The following is a 16,205-nucleotide window of genomic DNA, read 5'->3' as shown; positions in this document are numbered from 1 at the left end:
CTGTTGAGGTTAGATTAATTTTGCACAGCCATCAAATAACGCAATGTAATAAAACTCGTATGCGAGTTCTCGTACCGTCTAAATGGGGCCTAAGGCCGGCAAAACAACTCGTCTGTAGGCCTAGCACATGATGGCCGCGGGAGTATGTCGCCGCGAGATAGATCACACGTCTTCTTCTAACTGTATTAATGACATAAGGACGGGTAGTCTATCTCGCGGCGACATACTCTCGCGGCAATCATGTGCTAGGCCTACTGGTTTCTTGGGTGTCCACGGACGCGATGAACACTTTCCATCAGGTGATCAATCTGCTTGTGCACCTAATATTTGATTAAAACTTATTTGAAGAATGTCTATAGAAGATGACACTGAACTCTATGTTGACAATGTGATCAAAACTTAAAATACAATTAATTAATTCATACGAATACATTTAATTCAAATGAGGATGAATTAAACTGTGGAAATTAAAGAATAAATATTATTTTTAACCCCCGACGCAAAAAAGAAGGGGTGTTATAAGTTTGACGTGTCTGTCTGTCTGTCTGTCTGTCTGTCTGTCTGTCTGTCTGTCTGTCTGTCTGTCTGTCTGTCTGTGTGTCTGTTTGTCTGTCTGTGTGTGTGTCTGTCTGTGGCATCGTAGCTCCCGAATGGATGAACCGATTTTGATTTAGTTTTTTTTTGCCTGAAAGCTGAGTTAGTCGGGAGTGTTCTTAGCCGTGTTTCATGAAAATCGGTCCACTATGTCGCGGTCGGGGGTTTTTCAAAATTTTAACTTTTAAAATCACTGTATTTTTTTTAATACCACAAGGGGCCTAGCTGAGATGAAAATGGTTTGCACTTTAGATGCTGTCTGTCTGGTGTGCCAAAGTTCATATAAAAATCTTGTTTTAATTGTTGAACCTCTGAGAATTTTCACACACAATTCAATATCCTAATGATCATATTTATCTTTATTCTTGGTCCAAATCATTCATAAGAAATATCTCTAATAAGTATATGAATATAAATTCTTATATATACATTCTCAATATAATTTTATTATTTGTTTAATTTGCCCCTATGTGTCACACCCAAGGGTATCGTCAAAGTTGACTACCGGATACGGGTTCAATTATCATGTGGCTGATGTGCTAGCAACCTGTCACTGCAATATCACAATTTTGTTTTCTTTCTACTTCTTTATTGCTAATAGTGACACTGAAGCTCGAGCTATTTCTTGTGCTCTGCCTCCCACTTGGGATTACAGGCGTGTGTCTGTGTATGTAGTAAGTACACACCGTACATGTGTGGTGTCAGTGATCACATGTTTTACATGCATGCACTACATGATTCAGCTGTTAAATATAACATGCATATCCTCTAACAATGGGCAAAAAGTATACAGGTGTTACGTTCTTTTACTTTGCTTAAGAGTAGCTAATTTACATTACATTACCCACATTTTCTTATATAATTTATGTCGGCTATTGAAAAGCATATTAACTTCTGTTTCTAGTTTGCTTTATGTATGTATGTAAAGTAATTAAACACACGAAAGAAAATGAGACAGAGTCATCCGGTGGCCAGCTGGAGATCGAACCCAGGTCTTCAGCTTCCTCGGCTTTTTACACATATATAAACGTATGTGATGCTAGATCATTCGGTTCTGTCACAGGGTTCTGCTCTGTTTTGACAGGTAAAAAAAACACAAGAACAACGAATAATAGCATGCCTGAATAATTTAATTTAGATAGCCTTATTAGTAGGTATACTGCACAGCAGGAATCAACGTGAAGTAGATTAAATAATGATGTATTCATTGCTCATACCATCTCATAACGGAGACGTACAGTATAGGTACTTGTTCCGGACGAGGCATTGTGCGCAATCAATATCTCGTGCACGGTCACCCGCCGCGCCTCCTTGGTAAATGACCACCGCACCCTCAGGGAAGAAACGGCTCGAAAACGTCACCTCGCCCTCTCCACAGAACAGCTCAATAGAACTCGCGTCCACAAAGATCCTCCATTTCAGCTGCCCATAAGGTCTCCATTCCGTGCGACGCACACTGTCGGGGCCCCCGCGGTCCAGCGACACTTTGCCGTTCACAGCGTCGTAAGATATCCTCACTTTGACATTCTCCGACTCAATGTACAAATCAAAGTTTCGATAACCGTCGGCCACAACATTAATTTCTCCGGCTTTGTCATTTAGAACATAATATCCGTGTATCGGCGACACTTGTCTTCCCCTGATGCTGGAAACTTCTGCTACCGGGAACTGTAAAATTCTGTTGTTTACTAACCTGAGCTCTCTAGGCATGGTCATAATACCAGTGAAACCGTCGGGGCCTTCAGGATAGTTTCGATCCCACATATCAAACCAACCTACGACGATGCGGCGCCCCAAATTATCCAACATAGTCTGAGTGGCATAAAAGTCATGTCCGTTGTCGAGCTCCACAAAGTCGGACGTCGGAGTAAACTTAAGAGTCGAATAGTCAAAGTCACCAATTATGTAACCCGTTTGGAACAAGTTTTGGTATCTGTCTCCAGAAGCTTCGACGCCTTGAGGCGAAAACAGAAGTACGTATTTTCCGTCAAGTTCAAAGAGATCGGGACATTCCCACATGAACCCGAAGGTATCGTTCGCTTGCGCCAGGATAGAATTGTAGCTCCATGTATACTTATCTTTTGAAGTGTAAAGAAAGATGCCGCCAGTGTTGTTATGAGTTTGATTATAATATTCACTCAGCGAGGTGCCCAATACCATGTAATATGTACCCTGGTGTTCCCAAACTTTAGGGTCTCGTATGTCTGGCGTGCCCTGAGACGAAAATGGGCGTGGGCGGGCCATATAGCCAGATACACAGATGACAGATGGACCATTAGAGCAATAAAATGGTCTGGACCACTGGGCAAACGTGCTCAAGCCCGGCAGACGAGATAGTGGCGACAGCAGGACAAGGATGGCTTGTTACAGCCACAGACAGAGACGCATGGAACACTTTGGGGGAGGCTTTTACCCAGAAGGGGTCCACACATAGTTGATTTTTAGTTAATAGTTTGTTTAATAATTAATTTAAGTAAAAAAAAACACATATTTTAAAGTTCCTTAATCATTTTTGTTAACAACTGTATATATTTGTGTGTGGAATTAAATAAAGCTTTTTTATTATTATTATTTTATTATGTCTGGCGTGCCTATATAACCAGGGATGATAGGGTTGTTGACATATTTAGTAAAGGTGATGCCGTCCGTACTCGTGGCCAGAGCTTGTCTGTTCTGGTGGTCGGGTGTCTTTCCGGGGTACTTCTTGTTTCCAGTGTAGAACAGGTACATGACGTTGTTTTCGACTAGAGCGCTTCCAGAGAAGACGCCGCACGAGTCGTAGGGCTTGTCGGTGCGCATGGCGATCGGCTGATGTTCCCAGTGGAAGTAGTCTTTGCTGGTCGCATGCCCCCACTCCGCGAGGCCGCAGTCAACGCCACTGTACGGGTTGTGCTGGTAGAACAGGTGGATCTCATTGTTGAAGATGCTGAACCCGTTGGGGTCGTTCACCACCCAGACGGCGGCGCCAGGTGGTAGCGGGGGTAGTACCGATCTTGCACCTTGTCTGCATTGGCGTATGACACGAACAGAAGCAGGACTATCCTTACTTTAGTAACTTTCCCACTATCTTGGCGGTGATGGAACTTCCGTATGGCTGTTGTATGAAATCGCGCTGCAACTTTTATACCCGGTTGATTGTGGCCTGCGTCAATGCGAGTTTACACAGCTTTCTTCCGATCCGTTATCTTGTTTCGCTACACTTGTACGCTTTTAAAGTGACACATCGTTGGAGTGAATTTGCTTTTGCACTAGCTTACCAATTTACATATATAGTAGTAAGTAGATATACGGTAATAACACGTCTTTTACAGGTTAAATTAGAAAAAAAATAGAGGATAATAAGGAACATGATGTCAAATTATTTTATGAATTATTTTTTACTTTTGTTTATCTATTTTTTTCTCTCAAGGACGACGCCGTCCTCGAAACGATGGCTTGAAAAACTTTATTAGGTGTAGGTATACGATTAAGTTAAATTTTATTAGCAATCTTAGCCCTTCGCATTTATTAAAAATATTTGTTGACATAAACTTTAATTGTTCTCTAATTATAGGTACATATACAGTTCAATATCTCATTGGCCATATATGGCTTCGTATACAGTAAAGGGTGACCACTTGCATGTTTCAGGGTTAGCCTTCGTTAGTTTATTTCTGGGTAAGTTGGCTAGCCCTGGAAGCCTGGAACGTGCCAGTGGCCTTAAGTTACACACATAATATACTTTTCCCCTCACTAGCTCGGAAACACGTGTTTTGTCCCTTAATACCAGCGGGTAAAAACGCATTTTATCCACTAGCTAGTGGGTAAAGTAATTTGACCTTGAATAAAGTCAAATTAATTGCTTTAAAATTGATAAAAGTAGGTGAATCTAGTAATAAAGATGATTTACCACCTGTGGATCTACTGGAAGCAGTGATAAACGCATTTTTTGCGTTGTAGTTTCCTCGCTATAGTGAGAGGAAAAGTTTTGTGTTACACTCGGGTGCAAATGTATTTTACTTCTCGTGTGTTAAAAAACTCGCAAGTTCAGGATTCTATTCTCGAACCACTCGCTTCGCTCGTGGTTCAACTATAGAATCCTTTCACTTGCTCGTTTTTCAATTCCACACTCGGCGTTAAAATACAACTTTGCCCCCTTGTACAACAAATAACTATTGTAATATCGTAAATATTTTAAACCAGTAAACAATTAAGACCATTAATTAAGATCATTTCTTCCCAATGTTGGCGGCCTCCTCCATGGTGTCAGGTAGCTTGGAGCCCAGGGTCTCGGGCGTGATGAAGGCGAGCCCCCCGGACAGCAGAGCGAAGCCCCCGAACAGAGCAAACGGCAGCTCCGCCCAGCCACTTGATGCTCCCTGAAATTAAACTTAATATTGGCTATCTGGGCCATTTTTTTCAAAGTTGTCCACCCCACTTCTTGTTTAGATTTGGAAATTTTTATATGATTTCTACTCAGACTCGCGAGCTCTTTCAATCCTGATAGAAGAAAAAAAGCGTCCCAAGGTTTTTTTCCCATTCCGTTACCATTTTTTCATACATTTTGTATGGCGGTAACGGAATGGAAGGTTTGAAAAATGTATGGAAATCTTGAACTTTTTTTTCTCCTATATTCTGAGTATAAATCGCTTAAAAATACCCATGTTACAAAAAAGGACAACTTTGAAAAAAACGGCCCACCTAGCAAAAGGTTTTTTTTTCTCTATCAGGAAAAACAGATAATGACAATAAGATTTAATGGCTAATTACCTATCTCACGTAACATTCTTCTTCGCTTCATTTATTATTGTTTTAATCCGACCTAATCTATTTTGTTAGTTTGCTTAATTATCTAAATGAAAACATACCGACTTAACAAGTTATATTTGATATAATAGACCGAGGATGTTGGAAATATTTTTTCAACACACTTGCTCATAACAAGGATATCATTGAATCGTTTTTAGGCTCATAAGTCAAAAAATTATACTTACCACTTACTTGGCTGGCGCGATAACCCAAAATGAGTTTTGGCCTCCAACACAAGAGCACGCCATTTTGCTCGGAATCGGAGAATGGGAGAAGACCGGACAGTCAAAAAATTATATAAGTACTCTATTTCAATTAGCCGCTAATAGTCATGGATACGGATCCATTTTAAATTGGTCACGCTCACATTATAAACTAAGAACGCGCACACACTATACCTCACTTAGATGGCGCCACAAAAAATGTCTTGTAGCTTTCGATTATACTTGTAGATGGCGTGCAGTATCACTTTTTACATAGATTTAGGGCTCGAAAGTGACACTACAAATAATCGACGGCAAAAACAAGGCATTTTTTGTGGCGCCATCTATTGTGTGGTGTAGTGTATGCGCGTTCTTAGGCGGTCGCATTTTAGTGTATGGGATGGTAATGGTATGATCTTCTTAATGATGATATGACATTTCAGATGATAGATATCTCTCACCATGGCCGGAGTAAGTGGCGACAGGATAGACCCCAGCCTGCCGAGCATGAACGCAAACGCGAACAGACTGTGCCGATGCTTAGTCGGGAACAGCTCTGAAGTGTAGACGTACAATGTTGTCATCACTATCGCGATGCAGTAGTTGCCGATCAGGTACACCGCTAGTGAGAACCCGTCGTAACCTGGGAAAAAGAATACAAATTGAAAAGTTATACGTACATACAATCAAGCGTTATAATCCCATAAAGGGGTAGACAGAGCACATGGAACTACTAAAGTTTCAGTGCCACTCTTGACAAATAAGAGGCTGAATTAGAGAGAGAGAGGCGTTCACCATGTCACAGGTCTGCGTCGTACAGCTGCGTTCGTGACCAACAAAATGGTCCCGACGGAAGACCAGCGCTGACCCTCGGGTTAGCATTCATGCTGAGTCGGGACCATTTCGTGGTAACTTATATGTTTAATTTCTTTCATTTGCTGTTTCTGTTTTCTTGCTTGTGTATTTTGTAATTGTATAAATAATTGATTGATTGATTGATTGAATGAAGACAAAATTGTGACATTGCAGTGACAGGTTGGCAGCCTATCGTCTACATACATACAATCACGCCTGTATCCCATAAAGGGGTAGGCAGAGCACATGAAACTACTAAAGCTTCAGGGCCACTCTTGGCAAATAAGGGGTTAAAAGAAAACGAAACTGTGGCATTGCAGTGACAGGTTGCCAGCCTCTCGCCTACGCCACAATTTAACCCATAATATCCCTCAGTCGACTTTACGACACCCACTCTAACTTACAATTAATTTAAATCTACCAAGCAATGCTAATAATGACGAGTGTCACTCACCGTCTGGAATGAAGATGTAGGTGAGTTAATACGCCGCGCAGAGCTAGAACCTGCCCACCAGCACCGGTTTCCTCCCAATCCTGTTCAGCACCAGACTCGCCGTCCAGTAGCCGGGGATCTCCATCGCTGCCACCGCCACATAATTCAGGTAAGTACACATTCCGGGACATTACCACGGCGTTCACACTTACAGGCCTTAGCGCCTATTTCAGACGATTTATGATGTAAAGTCTGAGAAACATCGCTTTTGCTGGCTAAACAGATCTATTGCAACCAACTCCAATGCCACTCCGTTCGCTTCTCCGCGTGCTTCTCCCGGTTTCCAACTTCCCCCAATCCCAACATCTCTTCTGTTCATGCCCCAGCCAATAGTCGCCTCTGTTTGCGATTCACGGTGAGACTGAGCATCTGTGCGATTTCTAGAACCCTCTTTACCAAGCTACGCTAATAATGAGCGTTACTTACCATCTGGAATGAAGATGTAAGCGAGCTGGCACGCCGCGCAGAGCCAGAATCCGCCGACCAACACCGGTTTCCTCCCAATCCTGTTCAGCACCAACACCGCCGTCCAGTACCCAGGGATCTCCATCGCTGCCACCGCCACGTAGTTCAGATACATGTTCCCGGACATGATCACGGCGTTCACAGCCAACCCGTAGTAGATGAAGGTCGTGGTTATCCACCAGACGGGAGATACCATGCAGCGAAGGAGGATAGACTTGTGTTGGAACACTTGGACGACTAGCCACGGTTCGGATGTCTTCTGTGCTGCGGCGAATTCATTGTTTTTCTTTTCTTCTTCAGCGGATTTCCTTGAAGAATTAAAAATTGAAAAATTTCTCTGCCTATGCCTGAAAGGCTCTTTTACATACAGCTAAAACACTTGGGCAAACAAGAATGTGACTACAAGCGTGGATAAATATAACTGCCCGATTTTGCGATTAGTATCCAGGAGCAAGAGGGTTTAATGGCTTTATTACAATAGTTTGAGGGCTCATTAAGCATACATAACTGAAATTGAATGAAATAAAGTTCTCACCTTAATTCCATCCTAGTCTGATCAGACAACGTCTTCCCATTAACACGTACAGCTTTCTCAAGGACAGCTTCGGATTCTTCGAACCTCCCTTTACTCATGTACCATCGGATGGATTCAGGCATGAGCCAGAAGTAGACGACAGCCAGCAGCATAGGGCCGTATATGGCTCGGTGGAACCAGCGCCAATGCGGGACGCCCCACGCGATGAGGCCAGCGCTTATCTTGCCGATTGCGAAGAACATGTCGAGAGTGGCGCCGCATGCCACGCGGTACTTTGGACCCATCATTTCCATAACTGTAAACATGTAATTAAAACTGGTGTTAAGTCAGGCAAAGATAACTTAGCAATGATTTTGATAGCCTCCCAGTTATCGAAGTTTAGAGGTTTAGAATATCATTTCCACCGGCGAGGCTAACAAAATGGGTGTCAACTTATTTATCTTGACTTGACTCTTGTAACATTACTGTCTTGGACTATTTGGTCAAATATTTAGACAAAATACGCAAGGAAGTTAAAATAGTGAAGATAATAGCAACCTATTAGAGTCCATTCTTGTCTGCGTAAATTTTTGTAGAAACCACAGAATCAGATATTGTAAAAATGATTGGTAAAAAATGGCTTTAGTGAAGGATATGATTGATTAATACATACACAAACTCACGCCTATATATATTCCCAAAAAGGGAGCAGGCAAAGCACATAAAACCGCTGAAGTATCATAAAAATACTAAAGTAAACGAAATTGTGGTTATCATTTTATTAATGTTTTTTTTTTTGTTATTATCAACTGTTGTATTCGTTTATTGCTGTATGAGCCATGATGCTTTAAATAAATAAATTGAAATTACTTAAAATGTAAGCGCAAGAGAACGCCCCAAAGCCGAAGTTGGCCTGCAAGAAGTGGAGGATAGTGAAGCCGACGTAAGTGTTAGTCCAGGAGCGAACCAGTCCGAAGCAGCCGCGGATGAACGCGGCGGCGGCCAGCGCCGGGCTCCGCCCCCAGCGGTCTGACACGAATCCTGCAAGAAAAATTATCAAATGAGTAATTCCCGAAAAGTTTTTACATTTGAATCACGTCTCCGATTTTGATAAAAATTGGTAGGCTGATAGAGTCCATGCTGAGCAAGATCCACTAGGTGTCCCAAAATGTCCCAGGTAGTTTGTATGAAACCTTTATTTTTTGTTAGGTACCAGTTTTCTATACATTTTCGGTAACAGAACAGAACTTTTATACAAACTACCTGGTACATTTTGGGAAACCAAGTGGATCTTCCTCAGCATCATGGACTCTATCAGCCTACCATTTTTATCAAAATTGGAGACGTGATCCAAATGTACAGACTTTTCGGGAATTGCTGAAATTAGGTATTCAGCAGTGACTGTTGGTCTTTTGTATTGGTGTGACAGAACCAGTACTTATCGCTTCGTTAGCCACCTAGTGTTAAATATGGTGGCTTTGGTATGGCTGGTCATCTTTGATGAGTTGATGACGTTCCTTTCAACTTTCATCATTGTCATTATTTTACGAATACTTAATAACTCATGAATAAATTTACTAGTGTGTCATTTATTTATTTATTTTATTTTATTTATTTATTTACAAAACATGTTAACAGCACAACAGTCGAAACTAAATCACTGCTAACTACATAGAATAAAACATACAACACAGCAACAGTAAATAACAACAAAAGATATCTAAACACAATTTATCTTACCTACATTTTAACTGTAGTAGGCCTTGCATCAATCCTCTCACAGAACTTCAGACACTCATCACGCACAACAACCTGTCTGCTTGCAAATAAGTCGCACTGAGGGGCTGATGCGAGGAACGCATTCAGGAGGACCAAGGAACGCACCAGAGGGGAATTCCTGCGCGCTACAGTACGTGAAGCCGGGACTGCCAGTAGGCAACGGTCCCGAGGTCTGGCCCCGTAGCCGAATGGCATTTCTCCGACGCCAAACGAAAGCGATACGCCGCTGGCTCTGTCGCGCCAATACGCAAGCGCGATAGAGATAGATATCTACTAGCGCTTCGTTTCGTGAGCGTTTCGTGAGCGATTGTGCCATTCGGCTAGCCACCCTGAAATCAATTCTGGTCTTTGAGGGGACGTACAGACGCACCATTTGCTCCACCAGTTCGGGGCAGTCCGACTCCCCACGCAGGACGCTACAGGCAGTAGTGAGAAGTGCATGATTACGTCTTATCTCCAGAGAGAGAAAACCCAGCACACCCAGCAAGAATTTGGTGGGATATAAAAACGGGTAGTACCCATACATTTTTTTATAAAGGGATCGTAAGAACACTTTTTGCACTCATATATAGTCATAAAATAATCGAGATGGTTCAGACCTGCAATGGGCATGGCGGTGAGTGTTCCGAAGATGTGCACGGAGCCAATCAACGAGCGTAGCCATTCCTGACATGCCAGCCCGAACTGCAAACAGTCATATCATTGATACATTGTATGTTATTCAATCACAGAAAAAATAATGATGCAAACGCCGTTAGCCAATGAAAATGTCTAAATGCCATATTTTTGGACGCTTTTGTTCACTGTTAAATTACTGGACCATTTTTGCAACGAACAGAGCATCACAGCGCGGAAATTGGTCGAAGGACTTTATAAATATGACGTTAGCCAAGAAAGAAATTTCATACGATCACATCATAGACTATGTTCGTGGTGACAAACGGTGATAAGGCAATATAGTGGTTCTCCTAACATGACACCACGTTGTCTGTTGAAGATATCAGCGAGGCAGGTTCGGATCGCAGGGGAAGACGAATTGTAAGGATTGAAACGTGAACATTGTTCGAGGGCTCTAAAGGTATGGCCAACCAAAGAGAAAACTCCTCATACTCACATCATAGACAACAGTGTTCTGATGCTCATAAACATACTCTTCACACGGCACCACGTTGTTTCTATCGAAGATATCAGCGGGGCAGGTTCGCAGCATGGGAGTGGAGGCGTTGAAACGTGAACACTGGTCGAAGGACCCATCGGTCGAAGGTATAGCGTTGGCTAACCAATCGGGTGAGAAGTCCAGAGGCGATGTCTCGCATTCAGGGATCAGGCATCTGAACAAACATTATTATGGGCCATTCAGAGATCCACATTAAGTATATCATTAAAAATAAATGATACGTAATTTGACAAAGATCAATATAAGACGTTTAAGAAGTACAAAGGATACCTTCACCAAAACCTGACAACACTTGGTAAGTATGCTACTGATATGTTAGACGTGAGGACATGATATTTGCAGAGCATCGACTATTGCCAGCGAATCACATTGAAATAATCATTAACCTATGCTAGGCTGAAGTGATCCCAAAAAAGTTTTGCAAGCTCTAAAAATTATCAGTTGGTAAACTAATTTTAGCTACAGCCCTATCTCAGCTTATTTAAGTACAAAGTTCCAGAACATTCTAGCTAGTCGTTTTATAAGTGCTTAACTACATATTCGTGTCGCTACGGATTGCGGAAACTTATTTACCTACTCATATCATATCTGCATAATATATAATATATTATATTATATTATATTATAGGACATTCTTACACAGATTGACTGAGGCCCACGGTAAGCTCAAGAAGGCTTGTGTTGTGGGTACTCAGACAACGATATATATAATATATAAATACTTATATACATAGAAAACATCCATGACTCAGGAACAAATAGAATAGAATAGAATAGAATAGAAATCGTTTATTCGTGGTAAATTACAATAGGTATTAAAAATACAAACATTTAATTATTAAAACATAATATAAAAATTATCGTTTACCACGAAATGGTCCCGCCTCAGCATAATGCTAACCATACAGTCAGCGCTGGTCTTCCGGCGACACCATTTGTGGGCCACGGACGCAAACGTGCAACACGGCCTTAATATAACTTGAACGCGCCCATTTGTCATTCTTGGGTCGACGCCATCTTGTTGCGCCTGCGCGCTGCACGATGGGTTAGGTGTCATGATGACATTCATATGACATTTGAGAACTGAGAAAACGAAAACCATGTTGCACGTTTCACGATTGATATAAAATTACAATTCTACATTTCAAACAGTTCAATCTGCTAAAAAAGTAATAACTACATGGAACAAGCATAACGTTAACTCGTTACACGGAAAAATAAGTGCAATAATACATTGATTAAGTTCTTTGTTACAAAAGCGTTTACGTTGCCGAAGCGTGTGTGCTCCGAAGTGCCAAGAAACAATATGCATACAGTTATCACCTATATAAGTGACGATTGGGTTACAACAATTATACCCACAAATTACGATGCGGCAATAAATTGCGAAAACGCGGACACGAGATCAACAAGTGCGCTTTGGCTGTGTCTGTAAAGAAAGGACATAAAACAGGTATGCCTTTTACTACCTAATTAACTAATTAATTGGCTTGCTCATTTGTGCAAATTGTAGCAAGCACTTAACACAGTTACTTGAAAGTATTGATTAAGAACACTACAAAAAACTTGTGTCATTTCGGAAAGCTTCCTGCTGCCGCTGGTGCTGAAGTATACATAACTGAAGTTTGGTTTTAAAAGATTTGATACTAATTTGCAGGTTCCTGAGGGGAGGAGGAATGTTGTTCCAGCAGCGACTGGCCAAGTACTTAAAACTACCACGAAATGCTGCTGAGGTGTGTCGAGGCGTCACCAGTTGAACACTGCAGTTACGAGCCCCTAACGATCTACGAGTGGACATCCATGATAGCTTCTCAAAAAGATATGACGGAGATTTGTATTTAATCGTACCAAAAAGAAGACAAGCCAGATGAAGTTTGCGACGGTGCAACATTTTAAGAATGTTATGATCATTCAAAAACGGAGTTACATGGGCTCTTGGTGGGATATTGAAGCAGTAACGAGCACACGCATTTTGTACCCGCTGAATGAGTCGTTTCGTTTTTGCTAGGAGACAAGAACCATACACTAAGTCCATGTAATTTAGTTTCGACAGAACAAGTACTTCGACTAACTGAGTGCGCAGAGATTCATTGATAAATGGTCTTATGTTATATAATAATTTTAACCGGTAGAAACAGTTTCTAACAGACTCAGTAACATGCTTTTCATACCTTAGTGAGCTGTCCATAATTAAACCTAGATTTCGAGCCTCATAGACTCTCTCAATGGGCTCCCCTGACAACATTACATCTCTGGTAGGCCTGATGCTGTTGAGCTGTTTTTTGGTGCCAAATATTAAATATTTTGTTTTAGCGGCATTGAGCATTAAGCCATTCTCTAAAGCCCACGATGCAATGCTTGCAAGATCCATATTTATTTTTTGTATAGCGCTGTCAATGTCAGAAGGCCTACAAGATATATATATCTGCGTGTCGTCTGCATACATATGATACTTGCAGTGTGTAATGCGTGTTCCCATATCTGCAGTGTACAAGATAAACAGGATCGGGCCGAGTATTGATCCCTGTGGGACGCCTCTGGAGACGGCCATTTTTTCTGACATCTTGACTGATCCATCACTTGAGCTTAACTTAACATATTGAAACCTTCCAGTGAGATAACTATGGAACCATCGCAGTGCACTACTATCAAATCCGTAATAACTCAACTTTGATAGCAACAAATCTACATGTATGCAGTCGAATGCCCGAGAAAAATCGAGCAGTACGAGCAGTGTACACAAGCCTTTATCTTGCGCGCTAAGTATATCATCCGTGACATGTAGCAGGGCTGTGGCTGTACTACGCCCCCTCCTAAATATCTGTGCTCATCACACAAATAACTGCCCTTACCGGGATTCGAACCCGGGACCGCGGCGTAGCAGGTAGGGTCACTACCGACTGCGCCAGACCGGTCGTCAATATACTTATGTACAAAATACTAATAGAAGATTTGGGAAGTCTTCAGACCAAACGTCGTAAGTTTCGGCTCTTACCGTAGCGAGTGCCAACAAAACATAATTATAACTATGAAGTGCCGTTTGTACAGATGGCCCAAAATGTGTTGGCAACACATAGCTACTACGGAATGGTTTTCGATTGTGAATTGTGTTAAAGGTGAATATTTTGAATAAACCAATCTTTTCCCCATAATTGCTAAGAGTCTTACTGAAACTAGAACAGTTTCATGTGCTCTGCCTACCCCTTTTTGGGAATACAAACGATGAGTTTATGTATGTAATATGTTTGTATTTTGAATAACTACTATCTGAAGGTTTAGTTTTAAATGTTACTACTTCTAAGTTATAAGTAAGAAAATACTTATTCATATTTGTGAGTGTGCACGGGAAAACGTCCCACTTTGTCAGTTTACTCATATAAAAAGATACAAGTTAATCTCGCCTTAATGGCAACCGACAAAGTGAGACGTTTTACTAACCACACTCACATATTTTGGTTATTTCTTTGATACCCGTAGACGGCGTAGACCATAGACACTTCCTTAAAAATATTTAATTAGATTAAAGTGTATTTAATTATTTTTCGTATTGCATGTATGTAATTAGAACCGCGATAGGGCAAAACAGTGGCCGGTTGTTGCACTTTTAGCACCACAGTGACATTGACATTTGGCACACAATACTGTGCATATGTGTTATTCAGCATCAATATTTAACAGGAAATGAACGGCGAAGTGGCACTGTCGGGTAACAATTGCGAATGATATGAAATCGGCCACAGGTAAAGAATAAAGTTACCTAGTGTTAATCCTTGCAGTGGTAAACACGAAGTCACTAGCGGCGATGCCAGCCCAGATGACAGCTATAGCTGACAGCAGAAGCACCCGAAGCTGGTACTTCCCGAATTGGCCCAGCTCCTCGAGCAGAATCTCATTGATTCCCCTCTTTTGTACTCCGTCTTCTGTTTTGTCCATGTTTTGAGCAGTTACAGCACTGGTGTCCCGAAAAATAATCGTTGAAAACACTCGAGCGTAAATTAAATACCTAAATAACGTGGTTAAGTATTTTAACTTTAAATATCAATTTAAGATTTTTAATAACTTTTTAAACACATTTTTAAAATGGTATTATTTTATTAACTAAAAATTCTAGTTTATTAGTGGTACTTGATTTATTAGATTTAAATAATATATTTATGAACCTAAATAAGTCAGTGTAATTCAATTTATATTAAGCTCAGTGCTTTGAATAATGATCAAACTAAAATTAAGGAAAACTTTCATTTGTAATTATCATTTATATCCAATTTGCGTAGATAAAACGTGATAACTGTAAGCTAATAGATTTAAATTTTCTCGAGCAGAACGGTTACTTTAAGTATTCAAGATAAATGGTATCTTAATCTAATAATATCTGATTTAATACAGTGTAAAAACAAAGCCAAGTTTTGTAAGTTCGAAATAATTTACTAATAGTTTACAGAATATGGATCGGATTAGGAATGAGTATATTAGGGGAGGTTTGCAAGTAACGTCGATAACAGAGAAAAAAAGTAGCAGGTTGGCCTTGTACGGTCATGGATTGGATTATGTGAAAGACAATATCAAAAGACGGAAAAATTGAGTGCTTAGTTGACGACGGATAGAGGGGAATGGAAGAGAAAGCCAAATTGTACAGACTCCACAAAACTGAGAATAAGGGTAGGAAGAAGAAGAGGAGAGTCTACGCTGTAGCACAGCACAACCACTACACCAAGGACTTTTAGTAGGTATGTTCATCTGAGCATAACTAGGTCAACTCTGCCAATTTACAAAACTACACGCACGGATTATATTTCCTCTGATTTCCTATTTTCGCTTTAATTTGACGAGGTTGTGATTTTTTTATCGATTCCCTAATAATATATTTTTTCGTAACAACAACAAGGTAACAATTTTCCCATTTTTTACAAACTGCTAAATTACATGCTACTTACGGACTATCTTCCTTCGTCGAGCGTATCTGTCGATAATTCTTCGTTCCGCTCGAATTCTTTTGATATCCGTTCCGACAGAAGTCTAGTGTAAATACGATTCCTTGCCAACCGTAATTATTTCCTTGTAAGAAGATTTTGAGGTTTGGTCAAATACCTTATTCCTCCATTACCTTTTTAATTGAAAAAAAAAAACCATGGTAAGTATTTGAATGTAGTTTATTTATTTAGAAGTATACAAGACTGATATATTTATTTATAAGTATACAACTATACATCTTGAATTAAAATAAATTAATAAGGCTTGAACTTCATTCTAAGAACACACACATTACCTACATACCATTTGATGTGATTCGAATTTTAAAATATGTCAACTTTTAGCTCTAGATACGATTTAGTCATC

The 16,205-nt window shown here is 40.6% G+C and overlaps 1 protein-coding gene and 1 pseudogene across 2 annotated transcripts; both read right to left on the bottom strand.

Annotated features, from left to right (window-relative positions):
• Positions 1-1,065: 1,065 nt before the first annotated feature.
• On the bottom strand, positions 1,066-3,752 carry LOC125229584 (annotated as a pseudogene).
• On the bottom strand, positions 3,745-15,071 carry LOC125229583 (organic cation transporter protein-like). 2 transcript variants are annotated; one of them, XR_007177422.1, is made up of 9 exons: positions 14,626-15,071; positions 10,806-11,022; positions 10,291-10,375; positions 8,783-8,953; positions 7,934-8,228; positions 7,360-7,706; positions 6,047-6,228; positions 4,750-4,952; positions 3,745-4,317 (listed from the first exon to the last, which is right to left on the bottom strand). XR_007177422.1 is itself a non-coding variant. In XM_048134458.1 (8 exons), exons 1-8 carry the CDS (start codon positions 14,799-14,801, stop codon positions 4,803-4,805), a joined length of 1,623 nt encoding a protein of 540 aa, XP_047990415.1. In that variant the 5' UTR covers positions 14,802-15,071; the 3' UTR covers positions 4,749-4,802. The 2 variants fall into 2 exon arrangements, 1 of the variants encoding a protein (XP_047990415.1); XM_048134458.1 differs by lacking the exon at positions 3,745-4,317 and having other exon boundaries at positions 4,749-4,952.
• Between the last annotated feature and the right edge of the window lie 1,134 nt (positions 15,072-16,205).

Source organism: Leguminivora glycinivorella, chromosome 9 (assembly GCF_023078275.1).
Source record: "Leguminivora glycinivorella isolate SPB_JAAS2020 chromosome 9, LegGlyc_1.1, whole genome shotgun sequence".
NCBI lineage: Eukaryota > Metazoa > Arthropoda > Insecta > Lepidoptera > Tortricidae > Leguminivora > Leguminivora glycinivorella.
Note: the sequence above shows the minus strand (reverse complement) of the source record. Positions and strands in the feature narration are given on the sequence as shown.

Coding starts and splice junctions, on each gene's coding strand:
- LOC125229583 (XM_048134458.1), bottom strand. CDS start 14,801: ATGGACAAAACAGAAGACGGAGTACAAAAGAGGGGAATCAATGAGATT. Junction 8,954..10,290: donor CACCGCCATGCCCATTGCAG/GTCTGAACCATC, acceptor TTTTTCTTGCAG/GATTCGTGTCAGACCGCTGG. Junction 8,229..8,782: donor CTCTTGCGCTTACATTTTAA/GTAATTTCAATT, acceptor ACATGTTTACAG/TTATGGAAATGATGGGTCCA.